At 41.3% G+C, this 24,418-nt stretch overlaps 3 protein-coding genes across 4 annotated transcripts; 2 read left to right on the top strand and 1 right to left on the bottom strand.

Annotated features, from left to right (window-relative positions):
- The first annotated feature begins 851 nt into the window (after positions 1 to 851).
- Positions 852 to 3,478, top strand: LOC116199464 (exonuclease V, chloroplastic). The gene is made up of 7 exons (XM_031529815.1): positions 852 to 1,336; positions 1,522 to 1,626; positions 1,721 to 1,842; positions 2,046 to 2,195; positions 2,293 to 2,446; positions 2,765 to 2,841; positions 2,952 to 3,478. The coding sequence occupies exons 1-7, from the start codon at positions 974 to 976 to the stop codon at positions 3,196 to 3,198; spliced, it is 1,218 nt and encodes a 405-aa protein (XP_031385675.1). The 5' UTR covers positions 852 to 973; the 3' UTR covers positions 3,199 to 3,478.
- Positions 3,479 to 3,977: 499 nt separating this feature from the next.
- Positions 3,978 to 5,854, top strand: LOC116199466 ((R)-specific enoyl-CoA hydratase). 2 transcript variants are annotated; one of them, XM_031529816.1, is made up of 4 exons: positions 3,978 to 4,135; positions 4,742 to 5,147; positions 5,269 to 5,384; positions 5,514 to 5,854. In XM_031529816.1, exons 2-4 carry the CDS (start codon positions 4,887 to 4,889, stop codon positions 5,605 to 5,607), a joined length of 471 nt encoding a protein of 156 aa, XP_031385676.1. In that variant the 5' UTR covers positions 3,978 to 4,135; positions 4,742 to 4,886; the 3' UTR covers positions 5,608 to 5,854. The 2 variants fall into 2 exon arrangements, with proteins under 2 accessions (XP_031385676.1, XP_031385677.1); XM_031529817.1 differs by having other exon boundaries at positions 3,997 to 4,135; positions 4,771 to 5,147.
- Positions 5,855 to 5,913: 59 nt separating this feature from the next.
- LOC116199463 (tRNA ligase 1) lies at positions 5,914 to 16,413 on the bottom strand. Its single transcript, XM_031529814.1, has 27 exons — positions 16,007 to 16,413; positions 15,099 to 15,572; positions 14,823 to 14,873; positions 14,415 to 14,497; positions 14,240 to 14,339; positions 13,825 to 13,903; positions 13,308 to 13,431; positions 12,967 to 13,073; positions 12,631 to 12,759; positions 12,422 to 12,486; positions 12,113 to 12,277; positions 11,592 to 11,752; positions 11,459 to 11,490; positions 11,084 to 11,259; positions 10,893 to 10,972; positions 10,719 to 10,784; positions 10,314 to 10,603; positions 9,506 to 9,613; positions 8,799 to 8,896; positions 8,594 to 8,654; positions 8,106 to 8,182; positions 7,935 to 8,006; positions 7,723 to 7,799; positions 7,351 to 7,431; positions 7,099 to 7,201; positions 6,789 to 6,947; positions 5,914 to 6,573 (listed from the first exon to the last, which is right to left on the bottom strand). Exons 1-27 carry the CDS (start codon positions 16,196 to 16,198, stop codon positions 6,181 to 6,183), a joined length of 3,603 nt encoding a protein of 1,200 aa, XP_031385674.1. The 5' UTR covers positions 16,199 to 16,413; the 3' UTR covers positions 5,914 to 6,180.
- Between the last annotated feature and the right edge of the window lie 8,005 nt (positions 16,414 to 24,418).

Here is a 24,418-nt window from a genome sequence, read left to right as displayed (position 1 = left end):
CATAATAAATATAACTACAGTTCAAAATGAACATCCAAAGATCAAACCTAATTACTATTCAGAACATATAAACAAATTTTAAAAGTTAATCCTTGAAACATTAAATAATAAATATTTTCAAAAATTAAGTGAAAAAAAATTAGAAGGAAAATGTGCACATATAAACAAATTTTAAAAGTTAAGTTTGCATTTTTTTTCCAAATAAAATCATTATTCTACCCAATTCAACTCTTTTTTTTTCCTAAATTCAACACTATAAGCATTACTGTTTATCTTTTTCTCTCATTTAATAATAATTTTTACCATTTATACTTTTTCTAACTATTTTTCTAATAATTTTTTTAATAATGATTTTTCTATCTACTTTCACATCTATACATACATACATATATATATACTCTCACACATCCATATATTTATCAATACTTATAATAATTATTTTCTTATTTTCTTATTTCACAAACTATAGTAGAGTCGAGTACATATTCAACTTTAAAACCAAACAAAGCGTGGGTAAAACTGCTAATTTTAGTTTAATTTCCTTAAAAGATTTTGTGAATTTCTAATATACTTGTGATGATTTACAGCCTGTAAACTCAGGGTGCAAAGTAGAAACAAGGAGAAAATTGAGGGTCAAAAGGTAAATAAATCTAGACTAAGGATAGGTAGAGTCCTCGACACGCCTTCCCTATCGCTCAGCGATCTAACTTCAAGGAGTTTGATCTAATGATAAGAATGAGTTTAAATATTCATTCGATCTCGGATCTGAAATCTCTTAGAATCACCGGAACACTTTTGACGTGATTATCCGATCCGTGTGTCGCCGAGAGTTTACGGAGTTTTGAGTATTAGTTAGGCGAAACTCAGACACCCGAGTTATAAAATAATTAAAAAAAAAAGATTTGCCCGGCGATCCCAACGGTCGATTCAAACACCCCCACGAACTCAGTCAACCGTCCTCCCCACCCCCAAAATGGCCGCCGCACCGTCCGGCCCGCCGACCGACTCGCCGGTCCACGACCCAGATCTCGACAACCTTGTCAGCCTCGTCGCGGATATCCCAGTCGAGATCGTGAGCGACGACGAGATGGCCCTCCTCGAGACCGCCCTCGCACTGGCCTCCTCCCGCGCCTCCCTCTCGTCTTCCTCCTCCCTTTTATTCCAACGGAACGTCCGGTCGATCTCGTCCCTGCCGAAGAGGCGGCTGTCGGGCTGCTCCGTTCCCGACATCGAGGATTCCAGCGACAGCGTTGCTAAGAAGAGCAGAGCTCCTCCGTCGCTCTTTCACCGGTTTAGGAAGAAAAAGGGCTTGTCCGTCACCGACATTACTGCTACTGTGAGCTCAAATTTCGAAATAACAATTGAATGGAAATGGATAATTGGAACCTTAATTCAACTGAAGATACGCGACAGTGATTCAATTTTCTTCTGTTGACTTCAAATTGCAAGATCGTATTTAGATCAAGATCGGTCATTTCATGGCAAATTTATCGTGATTATGGATTTTGCTGACATGAACAGGAATGGTGTGAGAAGCAGATGGAGTTTGTTCTTCTTCGGAGGAAGAAGAGGACTACGAAAGCCATGAGGGCAGGCAGCGAGCGGCATAAGAAACTCGAACAAGAGGTCTGATTGATTGCCCTTGTCTGTCTTGAACTGAAAGTTTGTTTAGTAGAAGATTATCAGTAGTTTGTGTTAATGTTGAAGTTGCTGTTAACAGGTTGTGAAGAAAGTGAAGGTTCGAGTGAAGTCGACTGAAGACAGATGGGCTATGAGGTTCATGAACTTCATAATTGGTGCAAATCAGTTGTTGTTCGACGGGTTAACCCGTGAACTGCCTCTGTGAGTCCCTGTTCTTGCATTAAACATAAAAAAAAGACTTGAAATAACCTCTAGAGGTTATCGACTTAATCAGATTGCATCAAATATAAAGCTGAGTGAGGAAGTATGGTTAAGAACAGTGCAAAAGAATGTGAAATTGTGATTTGTTTCTTTTAGTAGTTATTTCTGTTTTGAGCTGACGGATATTATGCCTGTGATGTCAGAATAGGGTTCGTCCAAGGTGCTTGGATGGTGGGAGTGATTGACGAGATACAGATGCCCGTCTCTGAATCTGAGAGAATCCCGATATTGGTGGACACTAAAACTCGTGTTCGAAATACACTTCCAGCAGAGCCTCAGAGGAGAAATGGAAGGTCCGCTACTTTAAAGTGGCTCAACACTACAGTTAATGCGAGTGTTCTTTTATAATTTATTCCTGGCGTCATATGAGGTTGGCATCTACTCTTGCAGGCTTCAACTAATGTGCTACAAGTACATGTGGGATGATGCAGTGAACGATAACTTCCCTACCAAGAAGTTCTTTGATTTCTTTAATTTGAATCCTTACCTTTTGCTATCCAAAGAGATCAGGGAGAGTGCTGCTAACTCCGGTTTTCCTGCAGAGGTTAGTAGCCCATTCCCCTCGACTCTTTGCTTCAGCCTTGAGTTTTAGCTTGTTATGATATTCCTTTCTCCATTCATTCAGTTGAGAATGACATGGGCTAAGATTTAAGTTAGCTCCTTGAATGCTACCCCTTTGAGCTCTTTAATTCGATCATACAGCATGATGTCTTCTTCCTCTGAAGATCCTTTCCATTTCCATTCCGGCTCCATTCATTTTTACCTATATAGTCTGACGGATACGATTATCTATTCTTAAAAAGAAAATTAGTGATATAAAAAATTGTATTAATGTGTAATATTTGGTTGTCTGTTGTTCCAGACGCTCGACGAGATTGTGAGATATTATCGGAACACATGTAAGATGCTGCCACCTGCTCACAGTCAGCTATTACTGAGGTGATCCGAAAATTAATTCTACCTTCATGTGATATAATGAGGCAATTAGTGGCTCTCTTGTTGGGTCACGTCAAATTTAGACCATTATTTACTCGGTTTCTTCAAAGCAGATACGAATTGCAGAGGGACCATTCACTGCTCGGTGAAGACCAGTTCGAGTACAACCATGAATTGGTTGAGGGTCAGATTCGGACATGTCTGGAGTTCTGGTTCGGAGAAAGGGAAGCCAATTACACTCCCGATGAAGAGTGCTGGAAATGCCGATTTTGTGACTTTGCTGCAGAATGTCGTGTAATAACTGCCGGAAAAGGGGCTTCAAGCTCCACAGATTCTAGCCTTAGCACAATGTCAAGCTGAAGAAACTCATCGTTTCCATGCTGTCAAAAAGCAGCTGTTTTTTTTTCGAGCTGCTTTCACATGATAGCCTCTCCAGGTTTCATCGATAGATAGATTAGTATTCATTAATCTATTGTTTGTAGTATTTATTTGTTGTTTGATTCCAAGTGTAAAATGAAAATATTTCTTTTGCATTATGATGTCTTGAGTTCGGTGGTTTGTTTTGTGTCATCGAATTTGCAAGTGATGTAAATTCCTAAAATGACATTTATATGATATGATACCTTGTAATTTCGTAATATTTTCTCTGTACCTTTTTTTTTCCCGAATTTATGAAGCAATAGGAATTCAAAGTTTGAAGAGAAAAACCCGGGCTACCATGTCATACGTGCAAAAATTTCAGCCCCTGCCAATGGCAAAGACTATGTTGCAAAAACAGATTCCGGTACAGGTCACGCATTTCCGATGCTGAGCGACCATCGGCAGCCTTTAGTCTGGCTGTCCCTTCTCACAAAACCGGTGAGGCCCATGGACTTTGACGGGCTCGACTATGTTACTGGCCATGTGGGGAGTGCCCGTTATTTGGTTCAACCGGGAAAAAAGAAATGAAGTCAAATCGAATAAAAAAATTCAGTTTCAGAATTTTATTCATTTATTTATTTATTTTTCAATTTTGTTGCCTTCATTCGTCAATTTTGACAGAAAAATTTGACGGAAGGGTGACATTCTCCTCGTGCTGCAATAGTTGAGGGGTAAATGTTGAAAGAACAATTAGTTTGGGGGGCAAATTTTCTATCTACAATAGTTTAGGGGTCCCTACACACACACATGTACACACGCCCTCTCGCTCTGTTTCTTTGAGCTCTACTCAACCGTCAGCCGTAAAACCTCCTCTCCCCAGTTGTCGGAGAGATCCGACGCCGACGGCTTTCTCGTCCCGAAGTAGCCGCCGCTCAAGGTAGTGGTCCTCTGATCTTAGCGGCACTGCTTAATATGTTTCGAGTGTGTGATTTCGAGATCCTGAGTAGCTGGACTTAGATGAATGATATGCGCACCGGCTGTTCGACGAAATGCTTCACCGGGCATTCTCATCCCGCCATCTGTAACATTGCGGGACTGGGCATCCCATGCCTCATATTTAATTGGAATTTTTGAACGTCATTATTTTGGAAACGGTGGAAATGGGGTCGTAGGTGTCGATCGCCTTTTGGTATATGACCTTCCACATTGTTTGCTGGTTGACTCTTCAAACTAGGGGACAAAGAAATCGAGGTGGAAATGTTGGTATTAAAGATTTGGTAAGTTTAGGTGAATGTGAGGCAAAGGGCAACGACTTGGTCAAACTTTGAGAGAGAGAGAGTGGATTGGGCGATAATTTTGTCGAGAAATTTGGACCGTCAGGTGGTGATCTGTCCGTGCGTAGTTAATGATTGTTTCTCTGAAACTTTTGTCAGCTTTACGTTAATGTCCGAGAGTTGTCATATAATTTTCGATGAAATTGGTGCTTTTAGATTCCTTATTTGCTTCAAACAGACATTGACGATAGATTGTCTCTGCTCGACAGCTTTCATTTATCGGAGGATTTTGTGACAGATTTTGACAAGCGCACATCTCCTCGAGTGAAGAGGAGCGTCAGTGTTGCTATAAAGCAATAAGAATTAAGAACATGAGGAGTTGAGCTGGAGATATTGAGGAACCGAGTGGCTGTCATGGTATTCGTTAGGAGTATAGGGAGTGTGAGATCTTTGAGGCGCTTCTCATCTTCAGGACCGTTAATCCAGACTGGTGATGTTTTGAGGGAGAACCGTGTGTTCTCCGACGAAGATGTAAGAGCTTATTCAAAAGTGAGTCACGATACAAATCCTCTTCATTTTGATTCTGAACATGCTCGGGCTTTGGGGTTTGAGGACCGCCTCGTTCATGGGATGCTCGTTGCTTCCCTCTTTCCTCGAATAATTTCTTCGAACTTTGTAAGTTGCTCTTCCAACATTTTCTCATTTTCCTTCATTCCATTGGATTGACTTAATACGCATGCATATACTGCAAGTAATAGCAAAAGGGTCTCTTTGCTTCCCTTTGCGTACTTTATAGCCAGGAGCAGTGTATGTTTCTCAAAGTTTGCAATTCAAGTTGCCGGTCTATGTCGGAGAGGAGATTACTGGCGAGGTCCAAGCAACTAACATAAGAAAATTGAGGGACAAGTCCTTGTAAGTTACTTCACTTGCTCTACGTCCGGTGTGGAGGAATGGACATTACCATATAGGACTGTCATATGATATTTGACATGACGCTAGTTCATTGTCCCTCTAACTTCGGTTCTCTTTCTCATTCTGTAGTGTGAAGCTCGCTACGAAGTGCTTCAAGAAGGGCGAGCTTCTCGTCATTGACGGGGAGGCTCTAGCAATCTTGCCATCTCTTGCTAGGGAATGACTTACGTAATTCTAGCGGTAGGAGCTCAAGTTTCAAGAGATTTGTCCAAACTGTTGAAGTGGAATGTCGTGGCCAGAAGGGGACTCCATGAATATGATCTTTTGCATTTGGAAACTCGTCTCACGAGAGTCCGATGGGTTGCTATTCTCGAAATGTTCAATGAACAAATTGTAAAGTTTTTTCATCATACGAATTCACATTTGTGAAAATGGTCAAATACCTGAGCTTGGCATTGATTTTTGCTCTATACACCAAACTCAAATTGAAAAATTATTAGGAAACAAATTTAAATTGTCGACCGCAAAGTTTGTGGCGACAACGTTAGATCTTTACTTATAAATTATTGCAAAAAGCAGCGCACAAAATTCATAATTTGCTCCTAATTTTACAAAATTGAGGACTGCCCCCAACATCAATAAGAGGGAGAAGTAGACCTTCCGATATGAAATTCCCGTAATGTGCATAATTCCTTCTATGATTCGGAACTCAACTTAAGAACAAAACTTTCCCTCAATTACCAATCCACTCATGATATCATCATTTCAATTCAAAGGCCGTTGATCTCATGATAACCTAATAGAACTCCAATGGACCTGAAATAGTCACCGGTGGATCGATCTCGACACGAGCAGCCTTACCCTGCGAAAGCAGCTGAGGCAGATTATTGGCTTCTTTGGGAGCAACTCCCTCTCCAGTCCAAAGGGTAATGTGGGGCCACTCATTCTTCGAAGTTACAGCCTCGCCGTCGACTGTGCCAAGACGAGCTTCGAACGCAGCCATGTTGGGATTGTACAGAAGAGCCGTCACATCTATGGGGACTTGCCTGTTGACGAAGTGACCATAATTGGCGACAGCAGTGACTCCATGGCTTCTCTTGTGAGCGAGGGTTATGTGAGCTTTCCGCAGGCTGCTTTCCATATCCTTGTCCTTCAGGAAAGCTTCCACCATCGCATTCTTACCAGACAACTGCTCATCAAAAGACGAGTTTCAGGAATGAAAAATTGCATGACAAGGCGAGATATTTGAAGAACTGTGTATGATTAGGGCTAGTGTTTTTGTTCACATAATTGAGAGGGATGAATTTATGCTGTCTGGCTCTGGTGGGAGCTGGTCGGACAGGTCGGATCTGGTCAGTTTCTGACCACACTGACCAGAACACTTCTTTTCTTTTCCGTACTTACCATTTTGAGGAGATCATGAATTTGTTCAATCGGTAGGCTAACAGCAGCAAAGACTATGGAGCCAAACTTCCGTGTCTCGGTACTCGGTGCTGTGTAATCACCTTTGGCAATGCTTCTCAGCTGTTCCAGCACTAGCTTGACAGCGAAGTCAAATGGAACCTAGACAGATATAGCAAGACGAAAATTTTGGCATCCGCTGGTGATCAAGAACTTGAAGTGAAGCAGAAGATAACAGATTATCTTGCAGGACTGTATCCTCATGAAGAATTTCTTTCCCAAGCAAACAAGAGAGACTGAGAAGAATACTAACCTGAATAGAATTGAGATACTCAGTGTTGCTAAGTAATATGTCACGCAATTGCTTTTCCCACTTTGCCCAATCTTTTGCGTATGTTCCCTTGGAGGATTCCAATCTAAATGCATAGTTTGCATAGAGGATGAAAGAGAGATCAGATTCACAGTGCGGATTGATCAATCATTACATTTAAGACTACAAACACAGCATTTCGAAGAACTCGTACTTATCGGCTAGATTGATGTATAAAGAGAATTTAGAGTAAACCTTCCATGTCTGCTGGTATGGAGTTTGTACAGACTAATTCCCTCCTCCAAGACAGATTTGACAGAGTCAGGTAGGGGATCTCTGCACATGAATAAATGAGTCGACCGTTAACTTATTTTAAAGTTTCCGGCAAGAAAAATAAAATATCTTCAAAAACAAGTTGGCATATTAAATTTCTTCGAGTGCATGTGAAGAGGGTGAGGCCATGATTATTTCAATTAGGTTATAATCCCCAGTTTAAACACCTGGAATAAGCCTCGTGATGATTGGAACAGCGAAATTGGGGTTAAAAACGGGAAAGAAGATACATTTAGGGCGCAGACAAAATGAGGCATGCTTGTTCCGAAATATGGGAAACATAATATATTTTACCTGTCGGATTTTAACAATGGCATCTTCACAAGTGACCCGAATCGTTCAACTAATTCATCTTCAAATTCCTGACGACTCTGCAAAATATGACAAGGAATCAGAAAAGGTCTTATCATACAGAGATCTCCCTTATATTAAAACATAGGTAATAGTATTCTTCAGATGAGGGTCGAAGAGAGAATGAATCAGCTGATGTGAATGAAGTATCATACCTTTCCCTCATAAAGGTGATAAAACATGAGTAGCACATAACCAGCGTTTGGAGAAGCCTTGTCCAAATTCCCCTTCAGAAATACCAAAAGCATATGAGTCATTTGTCAATAACCACATTAAATATATAGAAGCAAGCAATCTAAGAAAGGAATGACATATGAGGTCCATACTGGGTGATTGACTCGTTGAAGCACACGGAACAGGAAGACAGCTAGTGCATCAAGAGAAAAGGGATTGGAATAGCTTCCTGTGCCAAAAACAAAAAACAGACACTGAATCATTATTTGATTGGGTGAAGCAAAATCTAATTTCAGCACCTTTCTCACTACTGAAGCTCCTATAAAGTTAGTTAGAGATATCATAACTTAGGGTGTGGTGGCAATATTAGATTTCAGAGCAATGGGTTCTCTCATCTGATCTGGCAATATGAGAACCGCTTTTACTAATTGATTTTCAAGGCAGCAACACTTTTCAGATTCTTTTGATCTTATTCAACTGCCAAACATAACGAAATAAGAACGGGCCAGTGTACTAGTATAAAGTGATCCTGAACCTGAAGGAACCTGATTCCGAAATGTGAGAAACTCTGAAGAGACAAAGCATACTTGAAAAAAGTTTTGGTGCTCCATATTGAACAATTAGAGAAAGATTTCTTCACCTTCAGAATCAGGTATAACAGGAACTGCTGATGCTTTGGTCCTTCTGCACATGTCTTCAATCTGCGGAACATGAAAAGTCAGTATCCTCAGGCATATGATATCTTCTGTCTCAGCATGAGTATGCTTAGGGATTTCAGAACTGTGACAATGACAAATATGCAGTCTCTGACAAACCACAAAATAGTGCAAAGAAATGAAAATCACCTGTCTCCAAACCTCTTCATTCGGAGCATTTTTATCTGCCAGCATGATGGAATAGGGTTTTCTCCTGCGCTCTTCAGCAATCTTTTGCCAGTATTTACCTGTCAAATACGCCAATATAAGCAAGTTTCCAAACCATGCACTGGATAGAAGCATTACTTTTCTTTCATTTGCCTATTTCTTTTTCAGGTTCTTTTATTTGAAGATATGGACTTTGAGTGTCCTGCCACTATTGGATATAAAAGCATAATAATTGCTAAGTTTATCCCCTATTGGGGATCTCAACGAGCAAGATGTCTTCAAATCCATTGTCGTGCCAAAACTCGATACAATCTTACAATAAGAACTCCATTTCTAATTTGCCAGCCCTTAAGAACAATCTAGCTGAAACTCTATTTAGATTGCTGTGATAACTCTTATAAATATATATTCAATAGCAGAATTGTGTTATCTCTGAACTGCAATTTCCTCCAAATTATCTTAACACTGTGCAACGCTTATACTACTTAGATTAGTTCGCCTGAACTAGGAGAATAGGGATAAAATATATATATATATATATAAATATAAAAAATTCAAAATAGAGAAGATAGAAAAGAGCCAAAATGATTTGGAGAATCCTGGGCATGAAAACGTTCAAGAATATCAAAGACTTAGAAGGGCAAAATCCCAACCACGCAGGAAAACAACATTCAATCAATGACAGATACCTTTGATAAGGTCACCCATTAGACTATGGACAGGCCGATCATCTCCAAGTCCTCCCTGGGCATTTAGTATTTCCTTGCAAAGTGCTGATTTGGCACAGCCAGGTATTCCTAAGATAACAGTTACGAAAATTAATCAAGACGGATGCATGCCTATAACAAACAGAAAATGCATCTTCCTCAGGAAACCATAATTTCACTAGATAGTTCCAATGGAAACATGTCTAAATTTGGCTTTAACTCAGAGACTTTCTCGCATTGTGGTCCAAATCTTTACAGTTTTACTACTTTGGTCTTATCCATATGTCACTGCATATGTTCAATCATTCAACTGCAAGACACCTAACATATGGGATAATGGCGGGGTTCCTAATTTTTCTGTTCAACAAACCTAATGACAGGGGAAAGGGTGAAGAAAGTTCTGCATGTTGGAGTTTTCTTCACCAAGTGCAATTGATTTCCACCATGTCCTATAATTTCTGTAAGTGTCCATAAGAAGCTAAAATCTCATTTTGCTACTGTAGAGTCGTCAATTGTAATGTAAGAAAATGTCAGTGTCTTGAGCAAGCTCGAGCAGTTGATTACTCGGAGAGGAGGAAAACAGAAACGTTTGAGTAACCACATGCTTTTACCAAAAATGTGGATAAGAGATGGTTGAATCAAAATAATTCCTTTTCAAGTTCTATTTCTGTCACCAGTCAATTACATGGGAACGCTCAATAAGTATCAGGGTACGAAAAATGCAGTTTACAAGTACATAGCTTTATAAAATGATTATAAAAAGAATGTAATTGCAGAGTATTCCACATACCTGGGAAGAACACAATCATACCCTCATCCTTCAGGACAGAGTCTCTAGCGGAGGGAGTAGGACTTGGCGGGGCCGCTTCTCGCTCCATCTCAAGATCACCCTCTTCATCCCTGCCTCCTTCAACAATAGCCAAGAAATCTTCTGCCCGCACAAGGCTCCCCGCAGAACCAATCAGAGCTTGATTCTCCACGCTGCGTTTTGCATACTGTTCGAGAAAAGGTTCAGCTTCACTGAGGTATATTGAAGATGAAAGCTGCTTGTTTCCATATTTTCTCCGTATGTAAATAGCCCTGGAGTTCATATAAAATGCTTTAACAACCTTCCAGAGCTAAGACTTGAAAGCTGAAAGAGTTTAAGAACAACGAGGACTGATAAAATCAGAGTAAAGCAACGTTATATTATTACCATTCATCCAGCATTTTGCTAAGCTGTCGCTGCTTTCCTGATGAAGTTCCCCAATTTTTCATTTGCCTGAATTATAAGATAGAACACTCTTGCATCAAAAAATTCTTCTATGCACTGAAATTCTGCTGCTTGCTGAGGACACAAATTTAAAATCTAATTTAAAGAATATTTCACCTTAGGTAATAAGTTTTATATGCCGGTGGACCCTCCTTGAAAAGAATTGACAAGCCATTGCGGATCAAGAAGGTTCGTATCTGCAGCAAAAAGTTGAGGTCGGTATTGATTCCACTTCACGATGTTCAAATTGGTATTCTCCACTTTTGTATTATGAGAAATATGTACAAGATAAGCAGAAGTACATGTACCTTATAAGTGAGAAACTTCAGTTTGATCATTAAATTTGCATCATCATCTGCTAAATCATCTTTTGAATTTGTGCCACCATTCTCATTGACATTTTCTACTATATCTTGGCTGCCGTTCGCAATTTCAGCAGCCCGTTCTTTGTTTGCCTTGAAAAGATTTATGTCTACAAAAAAACCTGGTGCATGTAGCAATGTCAGAAACTTGAACAACAAACCTGATATAGTGGAACACAACCAACTCTCCTCGCACAAGAACTTCCAACGGCCATCAACATGCAGAAACACCTTTGTTTTCTTGACTTGCTAATAAGGCTTGAGGCCTTCTCAAGATCTAATTTCTAATGAGACGAGTTTCATGTTATTATGGCAGCATACCTCGATATAATGGCCAGAGTCCTGGCTTGTACCTGGAGTCAATTTTGTTTTTCAAATTAGAAAACGAAAACTTCCCAAGCAAAGATTGGATTCATAACCATCAATGACTAACACGAGTAGCCTCAAAACGAACCTCATATCTCTCTGGTATCTCCTGAAAGCTGAATCACTATGAACATGTATAACCATTTTGTAGAAAAGATTGTCACTTGATGTTGACTCAATCTTGTGGAAGTTGTGATAGCATTTAAAAGCTGCCGGGTAACGTTTCTCTCTCATTAAACGAATCATTTCCTACTTCAACACAAAGATAGTAATGATAAGATAAACTAATCAGAAAACAAACCAAAACAGCACAGACAAGATCAGTTAAATGAAGGACCATCAATCCGCATATTAAAGCAATTATACAGCAGTCTTCATTATCTGGAAAATTGGCTGCCGTGTCTAACAGCTATCCAATGGCATGAAAATTGTAATAAACAGCACAGCAAAACCCTAGCCAAAACTATAGGCAATGAAAATGGAATAAATTAAGTGAGAACAAACAAAGAACAAAAGACAAGATTATAGCTATAGAAAGAGATTATGATGCTCCACAAACAAGTTAAATGAGGACACGGGAAAAAAGAAAAAAGAAAAAAAAAAGCTGACCTGAAGTTTTGTGGTTGAATAATCTGCAGGCCGTGATTGTAAAAATTTTGATAGCACAGATCTGTCAGCATTTCTTGAATGATTATCCCCAGCTTCTTTACCCAGCCAATCAGATAGATGAGGACAAAAGGAAGGACCAACGCTCTCAAGAAGGGCTTTTATTTGCTGCGAAAAATTTTGTACGGCAAGCAATCCTCAGTATAGGTCTTCATCCAGTGAGCTTCCTTAAGCATCTCTCAATAATCACAATACGCATACAAAATTCTTAGGGAAAAGGTGAATCTATCTATTGGAATTATTTCATATCACCTGTTTCTCATCAGACAGATTTGCAGCACAGATTTCTCTAAGGCTTGGTCCAAAATCAACGTTACCTGGGTGGAGAAAACGATAACATGTTAATCAAGGGAAACCAAATCACATTAAACTTCAAGAAAAAGACTCGCCATTTTAATTTGTTAAATAGCAGTCTTTTGTAACTAGGTTGATTAATCAAGCCTCTCAGGCATATCTCGCACCTCCGTCATTTGGTGGAATAGGGAAGTCCTTCAAAACTTCTTCTATATGTTTTGCACTCTCATGGCTTACAATACGAGCCACAAGCCCCTCCAAAATTTCTCCTTGTGCTGTTATATGATCTACTGAGCCTGCATATGAATTCTTGAAGATCAGCATATCACTAAAAAGCTAATCAGTATCACAAAATTATTGAAGTTGACTAACATTTCCAAAGGATAAAAACAGTTGTAATTAATCAAATGAAATGGCCATAGCAGGAATCAAACTAAAATTACAGTTCTTTCCAATAACAGGAGCTACACTGTTTTCAACTGAAACGCAGCTGGACATGATACCTTGCACAGAGACATCTGCAACTTCATCCAATGCCCGGCATACAGGTGTTGCTGTTCCTTCCTCGCAAAGGGCATCATAAGTGGCAAAAAAGGATGTCACTGATTTCCTATAAAAGGACTCAGCATTAATAACAAATAATGAACCTGCTAACAAGTGCTTTGGCAGGAGAAATGAAATTGCAAATATCTGGAGAGAAGTAAAAAATTAGATCAAACACAATTTTTTTAAACTTAATACAAAAGTAATTTTGCGAATCACATAACGTTGTCATTGGAATAAACTAAGCAGCTCAACTAATAAGTTATATAACCATGTTCATACCCAAGTGCTTGCAACTAACCTTGATGAGAACAACCACACATGATTTGTTGGAAGCCGCCATCTCCTGCAAAAAGCTATCATCTCGGGGGTGGAATAGAATATTGGCTTTCCCTTGCCTAATTCAGTGACCGCTGTGACAACGACTGTTCAACAAGATAACTTGTTACTGAAAGTAAATGCATTTCCCAGCAAGATAAAATGTAAAACAGTAAGTATCAAGATTAGTTGGACTGGAGAAGGTTATGATGAAGTTGATGAATATAAGCATGCCCCATATAGTAGTATAAGCACCAGAATAGACTCAAACACATGCATGTATCTCTGTAAAAGATTAAAAACAAAAAAGATAGTGTAATAATGATCAAAACACCGTCAAACCTCAAAACCCAATAAGAGTTTTAATCATTTAGAAATTTAATTTAAAAACCATGTAATTACAAGTATCAAAGACCATAAATTCAACACATCAAAGGCAAGATAAGTATGTCTTAAAGCGCGAGTACATCTTAAAACTAACAAAAAAAAATAGAGACTACCGTAATCTTCTCGAGGTCGCTGGCCATGGTCTCCTAGAACAGCGGTTACCAGTTCCATCGAGATGCACATGCGGTTCTTCTGAAAAAGAAAATATAAGACTATGACAAACTTGAAATAGAGCACCGAGCATCTTATATCTAACCTACAAATTTTATCTTCAGACACAAGTGACATTTAAATCAATTTTCTCATTCGAAATAGTAAGTGGAATTGCATGTCATGAGTAATTATTTGACACTACAACCAAGCAGGGTATTTCAAAGGTGTTAAGCTCATGTTTCTACCAGCCACAAGTTACATAAGAGGAAAGGGTTTTTGCTTGAAGAAGAGTACTTATGGATATTTAGGCATTGATGGAAAATAGAGAAAAGATGCGACAACATTTCAACACCTCAATACAAAAGCGAACATCACCTCAAGAAATTCATTGAACTCAGCTTGCTTTTTTGCAGCTGCAGAACCCCATCCCTGCTGGAACATCCGCCCAAGAACAAAAACACCAACTGCTGTATATCTGTAACAGAAAATTTATCTTCAGTCTAGTCCAAAGGAAAAAATTTTCGAGACAACAATGATTTTCTCAGCGTACATATTTCCAAAGCTGTTTTTGGCATATGCACCACCCTCATTACCCGCGTACATAAAAAGAGACCCAGAGTGCTTCAATGAAACCTGCAAAAATGTAATTCCAAAAATTCCCAGTAGAGAACAGTTAATTGTGCCTCTATGAACTAATAATATTATTGATCATGCCAAACCTATCAACAAATTGACATATAATGAGAACCCACTGAAATTGCCTTCAGAACATCAATCAAGATTTCTAAAACAAGAGAAAACTGCAAAAATGTAATGCCATAATTAACCCTGGTTCGGTATGGCTTTCTCCGGTGAATGTAACTACTTCCCAAACCTCCCGAACTACACATTAAAATTCATCTAGCAGTCAAGTTAAATTGCTAAGAGAGGAAAATGGGAGCTTGCAAATATGGCCTACCTCCAAGGTTGCCAGCCCTCTAGATACCATCTCAATCATCCGTATCCTAATCTGGATAAAAAAAAAAAAAAAGAAAACATACTCACAGATAAGTATTCGAAATAAAGATGTCAAGATAACCTCAACCAAAGTTTTGTATTCATTACACATAAGGCTGCCAGGGCTTCAATATAGCCCCTTCATTCATTCCCAAGAGAACAAGCTCATATGAACCATCAAACGTAATGGAAATCATGTCACAGGAAACCGATCAAGAAACCAGAAGTGCATAAGTACCTCCTGGTCTGACTTCTCATTCTCAAACTTTGGGTAGAAAGTAGCTCTAACTTGGGCACAGGTGTACGTAGAGTTATCCACAGAAAAACCTTCTAGTAGATTACTACTGAATAGCTTACTCAACCCCGGAGAGCTAGATTGAGTAGCAGATCCGTTGGATCCATTTGCTTGTATTTCTCCAGCTCTTTGATCGACAGGAATACTCTCAGCTTCAGCTGCATCGGCTCCAGTTGCTGTTCCATAGGCTCGAGGCATCCATATGGCTGCCGGGCTTTGATTTTGATTCACTGTATGAACAATACCAGATTGCGAAGCGGGAAGTGCAACACGAGCTTCTCCACTATGCTCAGCAATGCTCAGCCCACCGATTCTACTGGTTACAGCCTCAGCAACAACTGCCGATGGGCCCGCCATAGCTGCAGAAGAAGTAGGCGGTTTCGGCTTCTCTTTCCCCTTCTGTCCTTTAACCTTTCTCTGCATTTATTGACCAACCCACGAACTTTCAGTCCACTGATGAGCAATTCGAAAGCGTATACCAATCATACTTATGACCAAGAAGAACATTCAAGATCAGTAATGGCAGGTAGTGCTAACTTCAAATGCATAAAAATTAAAAGTTCCATGCCAATTTTATAAAGCAAAAATCAAAATTTCCACTGTAGATGCTTTCTTTCATGCGGTGAACATTCAGAAACCAGCGATCATGTTTTACTCATTCTATTTGTCAATGTAAGGCGCTGTTGATCAGAATATCTTAACAATGCATTGCCGGCAGTGCTAATTCAACAGATATCAGTCCATCGGATGGAGAACATTCCAATTCCATTCAACTCCATCAGCTCAAATTTCAGAGAAACACACAGTCCGCTCAATTCAGGACCGCCGGAAACGATTGCGGAGAAGTTGACCTTATTCTTCGGTATGGTCGAACTCCAGCGATATACACCAGAAGCAGCAGGAGGAGTGATGAAGGGGGGGCGAGCTAAGGCTCTGTAGGGGGAGACGAGGCGGCGGAAGAGGGAGGTTGTAGGAGGAGGACGAGGACGAGGACGAGGGAGAGACGGAATGAAAAGGAAGAGGATCCTCTGCGGTGCGGACATCAAAGCTCGAGCTCAGATGCTGCGATATATATATATAGTATAGTTATATCTATCTGTGTGTGTATGTATGGTTCTCCGGTGATGACTAGAGAGAGAAGCCACGGAAGGAGGTGGAAGAGAGAGAGAGAGAGAGAGAAGGAGGAGCTATGGCGGCATTGACCGAGCACACAGCTGGGGAGAGAGGAGGAGAGCCGTGACTCTTCCCTCGTGAGGACGGGGCCTGGTGATGAGGTCAGCGACTGACTAGTGAGTTTTATTTTTTTTTTTTTGCCCTTTTCATTTTTTCTTCTTTACGGGCTATCGGGCCGGGTCACCTGCCCGGCCCAGCACAATATCTTTTCGTGAAGGGCCTGGCTCGGCCCGATAATACTCGGCGCAAGCACGGAGCTACCGGGCCGGGCCGAAAATTGCCACCCCTCGTCTGAGGTAGTGAACTCGGACGGTTCGCTTCAGAATCCAATTGCTCAAGACAACCTTTTCTTTTTGGAAAGAGGGTCTGCGGTGGAGTTGGAATTTTACTCCATTTCCCTCCCGCTTAATGAGACAAAAGTAGATATTATATACTAGACAAATGCACTCACGCTACCATGTCAAAAACAAAGAAGGAGATAAATTATTTGGGTAAAAAATAAAATAAAATAAGAAGGGCGGGCGAGAAAAATAGAGACGGGGAGATGGAGAGGGAAGTGGGTTAGTGGATTTGAAAGATACTTGATGAAATTATTAAATTATTTAAAATATAGTAATTGTAATTAATTAGAGAAAATACACTATGAGCATGAGAAATAAAAAGTGACACCAAAAGTAGGGGCGTAAACAAGACAAACCAACTCACGAGTTACTCTAGATCGACTCGGTGATAATTCGAACTTAACTCGGCCTTTTTGAGCTCGAGCTGAGCTTTTTCTTTTCTTTTTTTTTTTGAGCAAACCAAGTCGAGCTCGGTGATACTTGGCTCTTTCAGCTCCGCTCCCAAGCCCAGCCGAGCTTCTACATAAAATTACTTATATCTAATTATATTAGTGAACATTAGCCCTAAGCCCATAATTCATGGACTGGACTGAGTTTTTTCATTGTTTTCTTACGCTCAAACTCTTAAAATAAAATAGAAATTCAAATTTTAAAAACAAACTAATAAATAAAATAGCCAAAAAACTTAATTGTCTCTCTCGTCATTCGTCTTTCCCCCAATATTATTATTCGTCTCTTCCCACCCCGGCCTTTGCTTCTCATTGAGCCGCCCTAGCTCTTGCTCCGCAAGCCTTCAACCCCGAGTTGTTTCTTCTCCACCACGACTAACTGCTACTCCAGCCTCTCGTTCTATCGAGCCGAACTGAGCTCAATCAGGCTCATTTTGGTTTTGAGCCCGTAGCAATTAAATGAGCTCTAATGAGCCAAGCTCGAGCCTCCATTCTGAAGCTTGACCGAGCTGGAGCATTTTTGTAACGAGCCAAGTCGAGTTTTCCTGTACTCGAGCTTGACTCGACTTGTTTATACCCCTACCAAAAGGAAATGTTTTGGCTTTATATAATAGTATAGATAATATATGATGAATTTATTATTAAAAAATTGGTTGTGATAATAATTAGAAAATGTAAATGTGGGAATTTATCATTAAATAGGAGAAAAAAAACATGTATATATGGGGAGTCTATTATGAAAAAATTAGTTGTAAGAGTAAATTAATAATTTCGTCTTCGAGAGATGTATGTTACATCAAATCTAACCTCAAGAAAATTTTTTACATCAAATTGAACCTTGATATATTATTACATCAAATGGGCCCTTTCGTCAGACTGTCGTCCAATAATTGAGGAAAAAATCTGATATGGCATTCTAAATCTAATGTCGCATCCGTTGATTAACAATTTGCCCCTCGAGAGATTGATGTTACATCAAATTGGACCCTGACAGATTAAGTTAACATCAATTGATCCCTTCCGTCAATATCTCCATTAACTTTAAACCGGAATTGCTAACGTGTACATGACAGTGCCACGTGATACACGATGATTGGCCCAGTGGGTTCCATATGTTTTTAAAAAATAAAAAAAAATTATGAACCATAACTCGATCTATAACCCGAACCATATCTGGAAAAGATAAATTTAAAAATCTAAAATAATATAATAAAAAATTTAAAAAGATAATGTTCATCTTTTTCGTGAAGAAGATGAACAATATCATGGTAGTCCCCATCATGTGAGCTCTCGTGAGCTAACCATCTAGAGACCCATGGGTGGGTTTGCCCTTGACTAGCAGGCCTAGCTCGTGGGGTGGCGAGCTCCTGGCTCAGCAGGACCCAGGCTCGAGAGACATGGTTCATAGAAGCCTTAAGCTCATGGCGGTCTCGGCTCAGCAGATCGCTTCTTTTTCAGGGCTCCAAAAGCTCGTTCTCGGCTCTTGAGTGCTGGGCAACCTACGGACAACATTGTCGAGCCAATTGCGATGATCATTGAGCTCACTGTAAGGATCGTCAAAGACCTCCGAGCGATCTAGAGTTTCGGCCAACCCTAACGAACAAAATTTCACAAAATGGTATTGGTTTAGCGGGGATTTAAAAATATATAGGTTCTCTCCTCCTCCGGGGAATGGTGCCTTACCAACAGCTACTATCCATGGAGAAAATATTTGGTGAGATTAACACGCCAACGTGACATGTATTAGTTATAATCAAATGTCGAGAAAAATGTAAAAGAAATAAGGATTGTGAGTTTCACATAATAACTTGACAGACACCAAGTTGAGACTTACACACCACAATATATGTGTTAGTCTCACCTAATATTTTTTCCATCCACTTGATGAGATTAGTAGTTTGCTGGTGAGGTTGACCAGCACCAAGGCCCTTGTTGCCTAAGATGATTTAACCCCAACCAGGATCGAGGTGTTTAGGTCTATTCTTTTCCTTATCATTTTTTTAAAATTCGCAAATGACTTTTTTGTCCTTTCAAAAGTCATGTGTCACCCATGTGATCCCTTTTGGTCGAAAAAAGTGACACGAAGGGGTAAAATGTTTATTTTCAAAAGGTCAGGGGGTATTGTGTAGATTTCTAAAGAATGGGGGCAAATATTTTCTACTCCAAAAGGTCGGGAGTCAAAGAACCTTTTGCTCTATAGTAAAAACAAATCATGCCGAGTGATAAATGCCTATAATAAATGCCATCAATATTCTAGAAAAAATAATATAATTAATAAAATAATTATCATATTATAGTTAATCTACGGGAACAAAAAATAAAATATTGTACGTAAATTAGATCTCATATTATAAATAAATAAATATAATTCCACGTATAGATTAAGTTATAAATTACTAAAAAAAGTCATTTATTTTTATCAAAAGATTTAAATTAATTATTTTAAATGAGGACTTCATAAAATATTAATTTAATTCATAGATAGAATTAAAATATTAAAGCCATTAATTCGATCAACTTATATTTATATATATATATATATATAAAGGAAGAATAAAAATTACTTTATCCAAAAAGATAGAAGAATGTAAATTGAAATATAATAATACGATAGGAAAAGAATCATAAGAAAGGTACGTGGTAATTAACAATCTTTGCTTATAAAAGATTAATCTTGCTCAGTTAGAAAAACTATGTTAAATGGAATAGTAAGAACGGGTGTGCTTGTATATTGGCTAGAATCAGAATCAGTAATAACCTACCCGTTATGACAAGTTCTGAGTAAGTCAAATTGAAATTATGGTAGGGTCTGGATAGCAATTTCGGGAACATGTGAAAACTTGTTCCGATTCCATATCGTTGGATACACAGAACTGGAACCAAAACCGATATCTTGAACTTGTTTTTATTTTATTATTATTATTCTTATATATTATTATATTATGTTGTGACGGTTTCTCTCCTATATGGAGAATGGTAATAGTAGGTATTGGAGGTAGTCCCACATGAAAAAAGTTGAGAGAAAATCCATAGGTTTATAAGAGACAATGATCTACCAACTTATTGACTTAAGCTTTTGAGTTGCGGATGGGCCCGAGTCCGAAGTAGGTCTGTGGATTTTTCCTAACAAGTGGTATCAGAGCCCAAGGTAATGATCCCGGGGAATCCCACACATAGCTACCACCTCAGCCGCGCAGGGCCAACAGAGTGGTACGACGCAATCCCGACAGCGCATACAGTTCACGCCCCTGCCTACCCCACTCTCCCACATATATAGGCAACTATTAGTCGCCAACATGATCCGACCCACGGTTTCGGGTCCCAGTTTCATTCCGGCGAACCAGGATCAGAGTCTACACTGCGAGTACCACTCAGGTGCTCCCGGTCACACCACCGACAACTGTTGGAAATTGCGGGAGGAGGTTCAGAAGTTGATCAATGATAAAAAGATCTCGTTCAATGCCATTAGGCCCCCGAACGTGCAAGCTAATCATCTCCCTAATCACGGGTCGAGCTCGGGGCCCACCATCAATATGATCAGTGTCTGCACTGTGAGAGAGGACGAGAGCCAACAAAAGGGGCTTGTTCCATTTGTAATCGAGTATATCCCCGCGGAAGCCACCGTAGGGTTCACGGGGTCTAGTGCCGCCCCCGCCCCATTCATAATAGAAGTCCCTGCTCGAGAGCCATATCAGGACAGCAAGGTCCCCTGGACCTATGAGGGAAGAGTCGGGAACCTTGAACATCAGTTCAGTGTCATGGGAGTGACATGCTCGGGTCGGGTGTACGTGAACTCGGAGACTGTAGGCAAGGGCAAGGCTCCCGCTGCATCCGGAGCTACTCCGGAAACCCCGCTTATCCAGCAGAAAAAGGTGACCGAAGAAGAAGCCAAGGCTTTCATGAAAGTGATTAAGGTGAGCGAGTACAAGATAGTAGAACAAATGGGTAAGTCTTCAGCTCATATTTCGCTACTCGCTCTCCTCTTGAGTTTGGAGCCACACCGAGAAGCCCTTCTACGAGTCCTTACCGCAGCACAAGTTCCCAAGGAGACAGCCCCGGATCAGATTGAAGAGACCATCAGCTCGATTTTTTCCAATGCCATCTCATTTTCAAATGACGAACTCCCCTCCGAGGGATGGGCACACTCACGGGCGTTGCACATCGTCTGCAAGTGCAACAATTTCGTCATTGGCCGGGTCATGATTGACAACGGCTCCGCCCTCAATGTTTGCCGAGTGTCCACGCTGAAGCAAATGAATGTGGACCTTAACCGCATCCGCCCGAGCAAAACCGCGGTTCGAGCCTTTGACGGCTCACAGAGGAAAGTGAATGGGGAGATCGACCTCTGGATCGATGTCGGCCCGTGTCCATTCAGCATCACATTTCAGGTTCTTGACATCCCGAATGCTTTTAGACTGCTACTCGGGAGACCTTGGATCCACTCAGCTGGAGCCGTTCCTTCATCCCTGCACCAAATAATCAAATTCATTGCGGAAGGTCGGCTTATTACGGTTAAGGGTGAAGAGGACTACTCCATCTACAAGGAAACGACTGTCCTCTATATTAGCATCGGGGACAATGAAAAACTCTCATTCCACTCATTCGAGATCATCTCCGTCATTCGGGATTATGGAGAGGTCCGTCCATCTCGTGCCGACCGCATGGTTGGGAAGGTCTTCCTGCGCCATAACTACATTCCCGGCACCGGGCTCGGAGCACAGGGATAGGCGATCAATCGCCCCATCGAGATCGAAGAGTACAAGAATATGAGGGGACTCGGTTTTCGCCCTTCCTACCACGAGATTATCGAGGCCCGTAGGGGCAAACACCTCTACCGTCTCGCCGCGCATTACGGGAAGATCAACAGGGGCATCTCGGTTCTCCCACTCTCTCACTTTTTTCCTGCACCGCCGCACATTGTTGGAAGTACTCTTGACGGCCCCTCCTAGGTTTCAGATGTTGAGCCTGTCGATCTGTCAGCCATATGCACCGTCACCGAGGAGACTCCTTTAGGGGTCCATATCCGCCTTGCACAAGAGAATGAAGAGCTCAACAACTGGACCTCAGTCCCGTGCTACTCGGCTGTGATCGCCGATGTGTAAGGCTATCTATGTGTTTAATGTTTCCCCGCGTATTGGCATAGTCATAAGCCACACGACGGAAGAGGGATTTTGTTATGGCTTCACGCTTACATCAATAATGAAATCTCTACATGCATTTTTGAATTTCCGCGTCTACTTTCTCCTTTCTCTCACTTATCTCGCGACGCTCTAAATTTATAAGACAATTCATTTCAATTTTCAAGCTCCACTCGAATCCAAATTTTCGACACGACAATTCGAACCCATCCAAAGAATGTCTCGAAGAGCCCCGACCCATATACTTCGGGGAAGGGCTCGACGAGGACGGTCGAGTGCCTGAGATAGAAGAGAGTTTGCGCCTCCTCGAAGACCGTCAACTCACTTCAGTTGAGCCAACAGAAGAAATCGACGTGGGCACCAAAGAAGAATCACGCATCCTGAAGATCGAGACGAGCCTTGAACCCATACAGCGGGCCTGGATGATCGATTTCCTCAAAGAGTACCAAGAAGTCTTTGCTTGGTCTTATGCCGACATGCCAGGTTTGGATCCCTCAATAGTTAAGCACTTCCTTCCGCTCGATACGGAGAGGTTTCCACCCAAACGACAGCACTTACTGCGGCAACGTGCCGACCTTCTCCTCCGCATTAAGGAAGAGGTCGTCAAGCAAATCAACGCGGGTTTCCTGGAAGTTTGCAACTACTCCGAATGGGTGGCGAACATCGTGCTTGTAGAGAAGAAAGATGGAAAAGTCAGAGTATGTGTCGATTACTAGGACCTCAACAAGGCCAGCCCCAAGAACAACTTCCCCTTGCCCCACATCGATGTCTTAGTTGACAACATCGCACGCCACAAGCTGTTCTCCTTCATGGATGCCATCACGATTACTAGGACCTCAACAAGGCATACTTGGTTCAACCCCTGGTATTGGTCCTACCTACTCCAGATCGCCCTCTCGTTCTCTACCATACTATCCGTTTATTGTCAAAAGCGAATCCCCTGAAATACTTGCTCGATAGTCCATCTTCCATGAAGAACATTTCAAAGTGGCGATGTCAGCTGACGGAATACGACATTAAATATGTGCCCCGCACATCAGTCAAGGGGCAGGCAATTGCGGATCACTTAGCGGAGTTCCCAATCGAAGACGATACACCGATCAACTCTGACTTTTCGGACGAAGGGATTCTCCAAGTGGACAGTGAGGAGAACAAGTTTGCATGGAAGATGTATTTCGACGGCGCAGGAAATTCCACCTGGTCAGGCATCGGTGCAGTGCTGATATCCCCTGACAGACGCTACTATCCGATTGCAGCAAAGGTTGATTTCCCCTGCACTAATAACGTGGCCGAATACGAAGCATGCATCATCGGCCTGCAAGCGGCGATCGACTTCAAGGTGAAGGAACTGGAAGTGTTCGGCGATTCTATGCTTACAATTTTCCAGACGTTGGGGCAATAGAAGACGAATGACGCACAGCTAGTGCCATATCACGAGTATCTCGAGGAGTTAGCGGAGAACTTTGAGAAAATCTCATTCACATACACATCGCGCATCAATAACCAATTTGCAGATGCACTTGCGACGCTCGCATCCATGGTGAGCATCACGAAAGAAAACCCCATTGAACCACTCAAAATCGAGATTGCCAAGGGCCCTGCTCACTGCGACGCAATCGAGGCAACCGACGAACAGTCGTGGTATGAAGACATCAAACATTTTCTGCAAACCGGCCAATACCCGACATTCGCCAACCGGCACGACAGAAAAACACTTCGGCGACTTGCGGCACATTACTTCATGAGTGGAGATGTTCTTTACCGCCGTTCCTTCGATGCCACACTACTCCGGTGTGTCGATGAAATTGAGGCACAACGCCTTATGGGAGAGATACACAAGGGGAGTTGCAAACCCCACATGAGCGGGCTCATGCTCGCTAAGAAACTTATGCGTCTGGGTTACTTCTGGTCCACCATGGATGCCGACTGTGCCAAACATGTCAGACACTGCCACTTGTGCCAGGTCTGCACCGACCAGATCAAAGCACCCTCCAATGACCTACATCTGATGGCGGCCCCGTGGCCCTTTTCAATGTGGGGCATAGATGTGATCGGCCCTATCAATCACAAAGCATCCAACGGACACCTTTTCATTTTGGTGGCAATCGACTACTTCACCAAGTGGATCGAGGCCATAACGCTTGCTTCGGTCACCGCAAAGG

The sequence above is a fragment of the Punica granatum genome, chromosome 3, assembly GCF_007655135.1.
Source record: "Punica granatum isolate Tunisia-2019 chromosome 3, ASM765513v2, whole genome shotgun sequence".
Classification (NCBI taxonomy): Eukaryota; Viridiplantae; Streptophyta; class Magnoliopsida; order Myrtales; family Lythraceae; genus Punica; species Punica granatum.
Note: the sequence above shows the minus strand (reverse complement) of the source record. Positions and strands in the feature narration are given on the sequence as shown.

Excerpts from the sequence above, each read along its gene's own strand:
- LOC116199464 (XM_031529815.1), top strand. The coding sequence starts at position 974 with ATGGCCGCCGCACCGTCCGGCCCGCCGACCGACTCGCCGGTCCACGAC. Across the intron at positions 2,196-2,292 it reads CCTCAGAGGAGAAATGGAAG|GCTTCAACTAATGTGCTACA; the intron begins GTCCGCTACTTT and ends CTACTCTTGCAG. Across the intron at positions 2,447-2,764 it reads ACTCCGGTTTTCCTGCAGAG|ACGCTCGACGAGATTGTGAG; the intron begins GTTAGTAGCCCA and ends CTGTTGTTCCAG.
- LOC116199466 (XM_031529816.1), top strand. The coding sequence starts at position 4,887 with ATGGTATTCGTTAGGAGTATAGGGAGTGTGAGATCTTTGAGGCGCTTC. Across the intron at positions 5,148-5,268 it reads GAATAATTTCTTCGAACTTT|CCAGGAGCAGTGTATGTTTC; the intron begins GTAAGTTGCTCT and ends CGTACTTTATAG. Across the intron at positions 5,385-5,513 it reads AAATTGAGGGACAAGTCCTT|TGTGAAGCTCGCTACGAAGT; the intron begins GTAAGTTACTTC and ends CTCATTCTGTAG.
- LOC116199463 (XM_031529814.1), bottom strand. The coding sequence starts at position 16,198 with ATGTCCGCACCGCAGAGGATCCTCTTCCTTTTCATTCCGTCTCTCCCT. Across the intron at positions 14,498-14,822 it reads GAGGGCTGGCAACCTTGGAG|GTTTCATTGAAGCACTCTGG; the intron begins GTAGGCCATATT and ends ACATTTTTGCAG. Across the intron at positions 12,760-12,966 it reads TGCAGATGTCTCTGTGCAAG|GCTCAGTAGATCATATAACA; the intron begins GTATCATGTCCA and ends ATTCATATGCAG.